Raw genomic sequence first — 12,266 nt, forward strand, 5'->3', positions numbered from 1 at the left:
GGACCATGGGGCTGTGCAGGACATTAAAGTGTGTATATATTTGTTAGGTGTGTTTTATCTGCTGAGAGGCTTCCACACTGACTTCTTCATATAAGTAGCTGCATGTGCCTCCATCCCATCGGTACGCTTCATGACCACCAACAGAAGTGCTTATTTCCTTTGAGTGAGGAATACCAACCTGTTTGTCCCAAAATAAGATTCATGCCCCCGCCTTTCAAGTGATTTATGAGAACAAATGAAAGTGTCATAAATCATTGCTTTTTATTTGAGTTTTAGAGTTATATATAACACTGAGTTATGATAAACACCTCAAACCACTCGAGTTTATTGACTTTAGCATTTCAGAGTCATGTCTGGAGCTCTCCTCTTCTGCTATAACTCCTCTGTAGTACCAGAGACTCCTGGTATGACCACTCACTGCTGCAGGCTCGGTGCTGGACCAGGTCCCGGTTCTTGCTCTTTCCCTCACTGCCTCGTTCTTTGAGATTCTGTTACACCATTTAAAAACCAGTGACACAAAGAAACTGTGGCTGGTTGTTTATTATATTTTTAATAAGAAGGTCTGTGTTTCCATGTTGAGTTTTTACAGTTTTTTCATTTTTTCTGTCTATATTTTATTTTCTGTGAAGTTTATTCAGCTTATTCCATTGGGGATCACAGGGTCTGGGGCCTGCCCCAGCTGTGGTGGGTCGAGAGGCAGAGCACACCTGGTCAGGTCGCTGAGGACGTAGATTTCAGTGAGTGGTCAGTTGGGACCCCAGGTGTGACGTTTACAGTGAAGCACTGGCTGTTCACCTTCAGATGTTTCAGAATAAGAGCCTGTTTAAGTGATTCTGGGACTTTCAAGCAAAAAGCAGAATTGCAGTTCTGTTCTGTGCAGTTAAACTTGTCGCACAGAGCAGATAAAGCCATGCCGGCCACTGGCTGGTTTGTGCCACTGTTCGTATGAGCAGCTGTTCTGTTTCAGGAAGCTACTTGTCACTGACACGGTCAGGGCCGCCCCTCAGAGCCCCGGGTCATAAAAACTGAGACCGTTTGCCTGCAGCAACAGGTAAATGATAACCTGTCCACTTTGAGTCATGGCGGACACCCTCTGCTCTCCTCTCTAAAACTAAGTTCAGCTGCTGTCTTTGACAGAAGCAGAAGGAAGGCTCCGTTCGCAGAGTGATGCCGCGCACAGCGAGCTGCACTTTAATCCCACGCAGCTCAACGGGGAGCTGGCTATCACCATGACGGCAGAGAAGATGTGAGAGACAGTGATGTATCGTGTGCTGCGATGTGCACGTTGGGCCCGGAGGAGGCGTCCTTGCAGCAGCTGATTAGACTCTGAGCAGCGTTTCTGCACTTTATTGTTTTCGGCTTTAAATGCTGCAGGGTGAAACATGCTGATGAGCTGTCTGAGCTTTAACAGGGAACGCTGACCACACCACACTTAATCTCTGTGAAACTTCCTGCTTCCACTTTGTTGGACTTAATGAGGCGCAGCCATATTTTTACATAAACATTTCATTTCAGCGCTGTAGTCAGGCTGTCTGTACTTCTTTGATTTAAAGCTGAAGCTTCATGAAGACCACAGTGCTGGTTTTTAATCAGGTGATCGAGATTAAAATGAAGCATGAGTGACTCAGATTAAATGCATTTATAAAGACACCTGTACTGGGTACAAGTACATGAGGGAAACACACATTATAAAGACGTGGCTAAAAGAGGTGCAGGAGACACAGTGAGCCCACGGGACGTTTGGATGCTGTTCAGCAGGCTAAATCTAGAGCGGGGACAGTCAGGAGCATCCGACCAGCTGACCGGAGGGACCTGTAAGCTGGAGAGGCGTGTGAGAGGTCGGAGACCATGACGGGCTTTTAGACAAATGGGAGGATCCTGAAATTGATACCTGGGTGGAAACCAGAGGAGATGAGCCAAAGCAGGTGTGTCCCAGGAAATGAACGACAATCTTTTCGGTTTGCACGCGCTGCCTGGCTGATCTGATCCTCTGATAAAAGAGGATCAGAGGGAGCCAAAGAGGACCATCTCTGGTTTCATCTGAAGGAGGTTCAACAGGCAGGAGCTGCAGACACACCGAAGAACACTTCTGGATTAATCAGCTCTCACAGGCGTCATCAGCTCCGTTTGTGGTCCTCAGTTCTTATTTGCTCCTGAATGTCTTCCTCTTTTACTTAACTTCCTGTTTAATTGTGAAGGTTTGTTCTGTTTGTGTTGAGTTCTATGAGTTGTGTTAAATGCGTGGCAGCATCTCTGCAGGATGCTGTTAAATGTCTCTGTGGACCGGTCCAGGATGAGCTCTTCCGTAGACTCAGGTGTATTTCCTGCTGAAAGGAGTTTAATCGAACCGATAAACGAGGAGAAATAAAGGAAAAGCTGAAGCTCTGTGTGGCACTGGGAACACAGCCGCTGTCTTTCTACTCGCTGTTAAAAGCATCAATTAAAACATCATGAAAGAGCTGTGCAGGTTTAAATGAGCTGGGACGGGGCTTTGTTTGGCTCTTTTGACCCTCTCTTTTTTAGCTTCTGTGAGCTTTGAGCAGAAAGTTCCAGTCATCGTCGGTTTCTCCTTAACCGTCATCCTTCAGAGCGTGTACAAGACATGGTGCTTGATGGCTGTGCAGACAGCACGTACCTCCAGGATTTCCTGTGTCTGTTTACCTGTGGCAGGTCGAATCCTTTCTAAAAATGTGAGCAGATGTAATCCTATGAAAGTCCAAACTTCTGATGCCCTCTGCAGACCTGACGTCAGCAGTGTTAGCACTTTCAGGCTTTTCCTTTTGGCTCTGAAGCAGTGAAGCTTTACTCAAGAAGTCTGGCTTCTTCTTCCAGCTCAGAGGGAAAAGTTTGCTTCCAGAGGTGCTTTGTAAATGAGTTCCTTATCGCCTCTTTTTGTTCCCAAACTGGCGTTACTGCAGTCGAGGCGATGGCGTTCTGCTTGCTCAGAGCGCTCATGCTTTCCTGCTTAGTAAAAAATAAATCTTCCTAAAGGTCAAAGGAGTTCACATCAGCGCTTTATGTAGAATATATTTCCTCTCTGTGTTCAATCCTCTCAGAAACTCATATTTCTTATGCCAGACTGTATCTGAGATGGAAACAGCCATTCCTCGTGGGCGTTAAGTTTGAATAATTTTTGCATAAAATTCTCCGTCTCATTCATTTCGGTTAGCTCAATACGCCATAATCTCTTTCCTATTCAAATTCCTGCCTATTGTATTCCTCTCAAATCTATTATATACACACATACACACCTCCTCCGCCTTCATCAGCGCCCCAACGTGTTCTCAATTCTTACTTCTGCTTTCTTAACAGTTAAATTGGTGAGAAACAGACCACACACACACACACAGACACACACACACAGAGCTTCCTGATTGTGACGATCACCTGTGATTGGAGGAAACAGAGAGCACATCCCCGAGCCTGTAAATTAAACTGTAAAGGTGAATTACATGAAACTGGTGCGCAGCTGAATATAAGTGTAAATATTAAATAATAATTCCAACACAGAGGTTTTTCTTCCAAATATCAACTTTTCACTGAGGATATGCTAATTAACCTCTGACCTCTGTAGAGCCTCTGTGAGAGCACTTTGCTGGAGGCCTCTGTCATACACGGACTCGACAAAGGGAGTGGAGTTTACGTGTCAGCAGCACTGTTCACTCCTAAAAGGTTAATGTCGGGTTAATACGTGCGCGTCAGCCTCTAAAGAGGAGACTGCAGCAAATCAGGTTTAAAATGTGCCGTGGCACGCAGCGATTTGAGGCTTTCATACTTGACGGCGTTAAATGACAGGTGAAAAAACAGAAACGTGTGGCCTCAGAAAGACTGTTATTCATGCCTCAGTTCCCCACGCTAGACTGGCCACGCCCCCATAAAGGTGCTGCATGACGCTGGGTTTGCCTCCATCCCTGCTGCTGTTTGCTCTGTTTGAAGGTTTGTGCTCTTGAAAGATGCTGCGACGTCGAGAGTGATTTATTTACCGGTGCACACCTGACTGACGTGAAACTGTGAGTGTCAGAAGCAGCTGCACAGCGATTGGATGAGCTTTAACAGCATTAATAAGCTGACAGAACACGAGGAGGGATGGCGACACTTACTGAAAGTCTGAGTTTTGGCTCTAAATTTAGTTATTAAACTTTATCAAACTTTCTTCTGATTTAAGCTGGAAAATGAATGAAAAATGAGACGATCCCAGAGTTTGTTCTACAGAGGCACAACGATGCCACCATCTCTTCCTTTTTCCACAGATGTGCATGCTCACTGTTTTCATCAGCCCGGCTCCACGTCGGGAAAGTCGGGAACTTGAAGTTTCCTGTGAGCTTAGAGAAAATGTTGTATATTTTCTGTAAGTGTGACACAGTCCAGATCACACCATATGAAATATGTGTTTCTGCGTTATCTGGCTCATATTCGTCTTCACCTCCCACCCACACGGCCCATCATGTCCGTTGCTTAGCACGTTCAAAGTCTTGCTCAGGGGCACTTCATCTAGATGAATGCTGGTCACACCAGTGCCCAGAATGTGCAGAAATGTTTAGTCTGCCTGTGATTCGGGCCTCGTGTCTCTCTCCCCGGCCTCTCCGTCCTGCTCTGCCAGTTGGCCCGTTGGCTCAGCTGTGTACAAACAAAGTCTCAGCTAAACACAGGATGGATCCGGCTCCACAGTTTCACTTCTTCCAGATATGAAAGTGCATTCCTGTCTTCAGTCGACTTCCTGAACCGCTGTCTGTGTTCGTGCAGAGCTGAGCGGCTCTTAGAGCTTTTAGTTTTCTTCAGTTTGTGCTTTTCAGCGAAACACTGAGACGCTTCATTGATTCTGATGAATGAAACTGCTGCTCGTTACATGTTAATGCATTATGGTTGGTTTCCTTGTATCTGATTGGTGGGCTGTTTCACAAAGGTGCTAGCTGGACTGATGTCTGCGCAGCAAAGCAGAAAACACAGTCTGCTCACATGATGGCTCGCTGCTACAGGATCCACAGCTATGTGACACGAGGACGCCTCTGCAGAGCGTCGAAGGCAGCGATGGCAAACAAAAGGCGAGCTTTAATTTAACGCCAATGTGGAAAAACAGAAAACACAGAAGCTCTGCCACAATCTGAGGCTCACAGACAAACCAGTGAACAGGCCGAGGCTGGATAATCGGGACTAACGGGGCAAATCTCGACTGAGCACAAACCAGACCTGCAGCCTGAAATCCAGGAGCAGAGGCCAGGAAACAACCAGCAGCAAACCTGGGTGGCTATAGCCCAGGGGTTAGAGCAGGTCATCTACTGATCGGAAGGTTGGTGGTTTGATTCCTAGCTTCCCTAGTCTGCATGCCAAATATCCTTGGGCAAGATACTAACCCCAAATTGCTCTCTGATGCATCCATCGGACTATGAATGTGTGTGTGAATGTTAGTTAGAAAGCACTAAGAAAATGTGCTTGTGCGAATGGGTGTGAATGGGTGAATGCACAAGTTGTGTAAAGCGCTTTGAGTGCTCAGAAGAGTAGAAAAGCTATATAAGAACCAGTCCATTTACCATTTACCAAACCTGAGGATGCAAGGTGAAGCAGGAGGGATGCTTCAAAGGTTCCTGGAGGATTCCTAAGACCTAAGTGAAAACAGGACCGCAGCCTCGCTGTGATCACTAACGATCCGGAATACCGGGGTCAGCTCTGCAGCGACTACATCACTGTGGAGGAATTTCTGCTTCATACCTCTGAGCTTGGACTGAATTCTTGTGATTGTAGCTCAGGTGGCAGAGCAGGTCAGCCACTAATCAGATGGTCAGTGGTTCGATCCCAGGCTGCCTCCTGGCTGCATGCCAAATATCCTTGGGCAAGATACTAACCCCATGTTTGCCTACTGGTGGTGGTCAGAGGGCCCGGTGGTGCCAGTGTCCGGCAGCCTCGCCTCTGTCAGTGCGCCCCAGGGCAGCTGTGGCTACAATGTAGCTTGCCATTGCCAGTGTGTGAATGGGTGAATGACTGAATGTAGTGTAAAGCGCTTTGGGGTCCTTCGGGACTGAGTAAAGCGCTATACAAATGCAGGCCATTTACCATTTACCATTTTTGCAGGTAATCGAGTGTAATTGGCACCATGACCACATTCAGTCACACACTGACTCCATCTCATCCCCACCACAGTCACTCTGAAGATGACAGCTGACTGTGTGAGACACTACAAACCCCATATTAGAACATTTTCTAATATGTTCCTTTTAACTTCCTTTGTTGTTTTAGTGTTTATTGCCTTTAAAGATATTAAAGCACCTTGAAGCAACTGTTATATAACTACAATACTCTGCTCTCTGTACACCTGTCCATGCTCCTGATTGGTTACGTACTGTAAAGTCCGCCTCTTTCACATGAACACATTCATAATTAGACTGAAAACCCACAGGGTGATCCATTGAGATAATACCCACCTTCATCCGGCTTCATGTGACGTGATGATGTCATCCTGTACATGTTGAACTTTATCTGTAGTGCAGACGCTGGCAGGTAAGTGAGGGTCCCGATTCAGCCAGCATCTTTGTTCCCCCCTCAGCAAGGCCGCAACGTGGCAGCAATTTGGAGTAGTGCTGTGACCAGAATGTGCAGCTGTCTGCGTTTGAGAAGCTTTAAATGTTCGTGGCTGTCTGGAAGGCGCATTTCATGGCCAGTTAGTTGGCAGGAAGTGTGTTGGGCCGGGGCGTTTGCGTAAACAGCTCGTAATGGTTTTAGCCTGCGCACACACTGTCTACGTACACACAACATGTATGCAATGACGTACGCTGTGCATGCACACACCTGTGAGTGCACAGAGTGCGTGCACACAGGTGCCGCGCATGGTGCATACACACGTCTTGGAGCAGGGTCCTGAGTTTTCTCTGTGGGTTTGTGAGTCCTCCTGCTGGAAGGATCTTTTGTGCTGTGAGCAGTTCCAGGCTGCAGGAGGAAATCGTGCTGGAATCAGTGCGTCAGAACGAGACCGAGCACATGAACATCAGCCCTCACGTAGATCCCAGCTGGGTCATTTTCTAATATCAGAAACCTCTGTTTTTTATTAGCTGCAGACGGCACAGCTTCACTGGCCTTTTCACACTTAAAGTTCATTGATGTTCCCTTTTTCTCTTCTCAGTAATACTGATAATAATACTCTCAGCTTATTCACAGCTGAAAACGCAGCACACCATAACAGCGGGCTCAATTATTACATTCGTCCACATTAATATGAAACTTATTTTAGGTGATCTTTTTTCTGAGTCTGCATCTCATTTGTTTTGCACGTGTTTAAAGATTGCTGCTCCTTCCAGCTCCTCTCATTATTTCGTTTTTATATCGATATGAAGTGCAGCAGTTTGGTTTCACGTTTGTATTTAGCTCTGGTTTGGAGATGGAGTGTGTTTTAGCTCAGCTGGTGAACACTCGGTGACCCGGTGTCTCACTGTCCTCCCAGTCTGACTGCTGTCGGCGTTAAAAAGCTCCTCAGTCCTGAAACGCTTCTTTTCCCATTATGAAAACAATAAAAGGTGTTAGCTGAGATCACTACCCGGTCTGACGTCCCTCTCTCTTTATATAAGAATATGACTTTTCCTTTTGTGTGCGACTGCTCTTATTTATTTGTGTTGGAGTCCCAGAACTGCTTCATCTGAGTCCAGCTCGGGTTTCCCGTCCTCTCCTCTGAGTGTTGGTCAGGTCGCAGATGGTTTAATGTAACTCCACACCACTTATCTCATCCACTCAGCTCCGACTTCTCATTCAGACCTTTCCTCCACTTTTCAGGTGTTTTACTTTTGCTCCGATGAGCTCATGAATTTTTGTGGTGGCCCAATCAGTGTCAGCATTCAGCATAAATGTGACAGTAAAGCAGAAGCCTGTGCATGTGTGCTGGTTTATTGTTTCAGACAGATTCACTGAAAGCTCTTTCCTCCTCTCGATGCGCTCCTTATTCTGCTTATTTGAATGGTCTTACAACCGTGACGTGCTCCTCAGCAGACACTGGAAGCTGTGTGAATAGTGGAACAGATTTGTCATTTTGGAGGCTGCTTGTTTCTGCCTGTTAAATTAACACCCTCTGTCTGTGTTTTCAGGTATTGCGTGCTCCACAATGGGAACCACTCAGAGCAGGAGAAGAAGTCCCTGCACACCCACATAGAGTCTCACGAGTCCTGCTTGTGACCAACAACACAGACACCGCCGCCTTCACACATCTGGAGCTGAAATCCGTCATCGATACTACGAATCCAGAGCCCGGGGGACTTTAGCGGTGTGTCAGAGCGGCGGGACACTGCCAGTGGGCCATCTGGTTACAAAGCTCCACCGAGACTTGACCCACCCGTGAGGCAAGCATATAAAGCCAGCGCCGCGTCGCGTTGGTTCTGTCGTCCGCAGAGGCTGAATGACCCCGAGCGGAACCAGGACAGCGATGTCATCAGCAGGCCGCTGGGCGCCACACATGGCGGTGGCGTCTGTAGGAAGATGTGATTAATGACTTGGAAGTGAATCATGTGGCCAAAGCGTTCCGATGACAGCGGACCCGTTTGTGATTGCGTTGTTTCCACGATGTCCCTGTAAATGAGCCTTTAAACCAAGTGTTTCAGTTTCTAACTCTGCTTTTTCTGAACATCCACACAAAGTCTCCTGAATCCTTACTCGGCTGAGAGCAAAAGGCTGTATTTAAGCCTTGATTTAAACTGTCCAAGTGCATTATTACAGAGGTTACTGTGCTCATACACCACCATCTGAATGATTGTCTCTCTTCCACAGTGAGAGCTGCAATGAGTGATTGGAAGTGTCGCTTCGGTGTTGTCAGAGGTGTTTGTGAGGCTCTCAAAGGTGATTCAGCCCGTGTTACATCCATACCACCCTGACGCACCACGTCCCCTCTGCACAAACAAGTGTCTGCATTTGCACTCATGAAGCCTGAACAAGCCGACCGCTCGCAGTCACGTCTGTTTCCCTGCGTGCCTCCATGCAGGACTCTTCCTGCTGCTGCTGCTGCTGTGTTTTTTCTCATTAGCACGAGGAATCGGATTAAAGCCTGTCACACCCGTGTCATTTCACACGATGAATTTGTCCCGTTTGTTTTTCCAGACTAAACTGAGTCTGACCAGTCGGATCACTGTGTTTGTTAACAAATCGCAGCATGTTTTTTGCAACACGCTCGATGTGTAAAGGCCTCGATTCGAGGAAGCTTCCGTTAACGTGGCCCAGCACCTCTGGAGTCTCTAAGCGCTACGACACGCAGGACGCCGGTTAAAAGTAAACTCACCAGAGCATGAATGTCACAGCTATCGTCCCCTATCACCCTCACTTGTGCTGAAGGTGGCTAAGAGACTCGGGCGTGTGAGGCTCGAACTGCAGCTCTGCGACGTGTACGTCTTCATTTTACAGTCGGTGATTTCTTAGGCGCTCACAGGCAGGTCTGACACACCCAGTTAAACTGTGACGCGGCACCAAAACACACACAGCATTAGAAAATAGCAGGAGGCAAAACAGAAGCACGGTCCAGAGGCAGATCCTGTGCTTTGGCGGGACAGTGATGAAATTAAAGTTGCTGCCGCGGCTTCTCTGCCGCTGATTTAAATTGGCCCTTTTTGCTAACATTGTGGTCGTGACAGTCCAACGAACCCAGGTCACTCTAGGGCTGCTTAGTATCTGCTTACTGTGGAGATTTGTGGTCCTCTTTTGGTCAAAATGTTCTTCACAAAAAAAACGATGGAAGGTTTGACTGTGAGCAAACATGAAAGTTTAACATTGGAGCAGGCTCTCCTCCTGCTCTCTTTACTGGAAACAATGGTGCTGGAGCGCATTCAGCTAATTGTTTCTGGCTCTTCTTTTTTTGCTGAGAAAACATTCCTCTCACTGCACAGAGCTGTCAATGAAAAGATATCTATAAAGCAACAAAATTCAGAGACCAAGGCTGATGTCATACAGAGGCAGAGACAAACAGTCCTCTCAGATCTCTTAATCAGAGGGACGCACTGCTGAGCGCTGATGCTGCGGCACAAAGGCAGACGAGGAGCTCTTGACACGGAAAGGTAATTAGACATCACGTTCAGGCTCCCAGACTGACACCAACACCCGTACTGCTCCGGCACGCGGGTGGATGTGAGCTGCAGTTGGATATGTGCAGATGGTGAGCATGGTCATAAAAAAGTTTTTCCATTATGCTTTGGCCTGCAAATGCACTGCGAGGCCGGTAACGCGGGCGTGTTTTGTTCCTACGCATATCTGTGGACTCAAGTATGACTTTAAATTTAAAAGACATTGAAATTAAGGCTTCATTGTTCCATGTTTACACCAACTCATAAGAATTCATGAGAAAACAGCGTGCCCAGACTGTGGTTAGACCTCGGTTCATAATGTTCTTGCATTCGATTCTCCAAAATTGAAAAGCAGTTGGCTTTCAGGGCTCAGACGCGTTCCACCTCTGCCCACAATCCTTTGCAATTTGGAGTAATTTCCTGTAACCGGATCAGATGCTGTTCTCACTGCTCGCCTCTCTGAAGGTGCAGCTCCGACCCAGGCTGCCTGTTTCTGTACCAGTGTCCCTGAGAGCGGGAGAGCAGGGCAATAGGTTCGTAAAAGGCCGTGAAGATTTAGCAAACAGAAAATATTCTTCAAAGCTGCTTTTGTCATGACAAGTTCCTGAACTGTTCCTGATGTGGAGGCCTAACAGGAGTTTATCAAAATGATTTCTCATTTATTGTTATTGTTATTATGAGTGTGACACCAGAGTCCTCACACAGCTGATCTTTAAGTCATCCAGTGTTCTGAGCATCGGTGACATGAAGCGTGCGGGTGAGATAATCCGAGCCGGTTGGCAAGCAGCAGCATCTCCTCCTTCTAAAGTGAATTCTGGCTTTAAGCAGCTGATCCATCCCTTGGTAACATCACTGCAGACAGTGTCTCTGAATCATCAGTCTTCCTTTTAACTGTCTCTCTGTGACATCAGTCGGTGCCTGTCCTTGTGTGTGTTGGAAACCTGAGCTCTCCAACCTTTGCAAACTCTAGTGGGACAGTTGTTTTTTAAACAGACCAAAAGCATCACCTGTCTGTTTGGAGAGCAGGTGTGAGGTCAGAGGGCCATGCAGCCAAACCGGAAATGCCTCCATGATTCCACGTGTGAGGACATGTAGGTCTTATCAAGTCTGACGACAGCCTTGGATTAGCGCTGCTTGCTCACGCTCAGAGTTCTGCGGAGGAGCTCAAGTCTCTCGTTTAATGTTCGGCTTTGTGACTACAGAGGTCAGTTTCTACTCTCCGTTTCTACTCTCACTAGAGCCTAAAAGCACAGGCAGCAGCAGGATGTAGTGGATATTTATTAATCTGGCCACACAAAGTTTGTGCCTACGGTTAAAGGAAGGAAACAGAGTTAAATTTCAGCCTGTTCAAAGCATTTAGAGAGAGAAACACAAAAGACATCACATCTTCATATCTTGGGGGAGGGGGGCTGTGACTGCACTACAGCTTCATTGTGTTCATAACAGGTTTCTGCTTTCTTATGCTCACACATCATCTTGGGACCGAAGCTCTTGACTTGGCGGAGGATGCCGCCCACATGCTTCAGCGTTTCACGGCTGCTGTCCAAGTCCTGCTTTATAGGAAACACAGCTGGATCTTTTATTGATGGCATTGACAGAATCAGGATAAAGACTTCCAGCAGAGTGCAGAATGTATGCATGCAGCAGGATGTGAACAGCAGCTGCCGGCTGCACTATAGTGCGTCTTCCTCCTGCTCTGAATCACGTCTGCAGAACCCGTCAGAGGTTTGCTCCAAACCTCCGATGGGTTCTTTAACTTCTGTTCACAGCCTGCAGCATGAATGTGTATATAAATTAAACATATAACTCCCATAACCTGTCCAAAGGAGACAAAATGACTTTTATAAAACTCTTCAGTATTTATTTTGACAGAACAAAATGGGTATTTTCATGTATTAAAAGAGCAGAAAAGCTTCTCTTTCAGGGAGCTGACATGTGTATGACTTTGTTTCTGTTGCTATGTGACAGTTCTGATAAAGGAGAATTAAAGAAACGTTGATAAGCCTGCTGTTGATCTTCTTTGTGAGTCTGAACACGGAGACGGCATCAGTCGACCGATCGAAACATAATGAAAGTGCTTCGTTACCGCCGACGAGCTAATCCAAGCTTGCTTTCCTTTTGATACGTGAAGCTCGTAAAGATGAAGTTTCAGTTTAGAAAACTGAAACTTGATGATAAAGCCCAGAGAGGACTTCATTACTAGTCAGTGATGAATGGAAGTATTGTTCATCTCTGCTTTCTCACTCT

At 46.7% G+C, this 12,266-nt stretch overlaps 1 protein-coding gene across 1 annotated transcript in view; it reads left to right on the top strand.

Annotated features, from left to right (window-relative positions):
- htr4 (5-hydroxytryptamine receptor 4) overlaps positions 1–12,024 on the top strand; it is a 142,004-nt gene extending 129,980 nt beyond the window's left edge. The window contains exon 7 of the mRNA XM_031746318.2: positions 8,064–12,024. Coding sequence (XP_031602178.2) covers positions 8,064–8,151 — 88 coding nt within the window. The 3' untranslated portion in view covers positions 8,152–12,024. The remainder of the gene's footprint in view (positions 1–8,063) is intronic.
- Positions 12,025–12,266: the final 242 nt, after the last annotated feature.

Source organism: Oreochromis aureus, linkage group 2 (genome assembly GCF_013358895.1).
Source record: "Oreochromis aureus strain Israel breed Guangdong linkage group 2, ZZ_aureus, whole genome shotgun sequence".
Classification (NCBI taxonomy): Eukaryota; Metazoa; Chordata; class Actinopteri; order Cichliformes; family Cichlidae; genus Oreochromis; species Oreochromis aureus.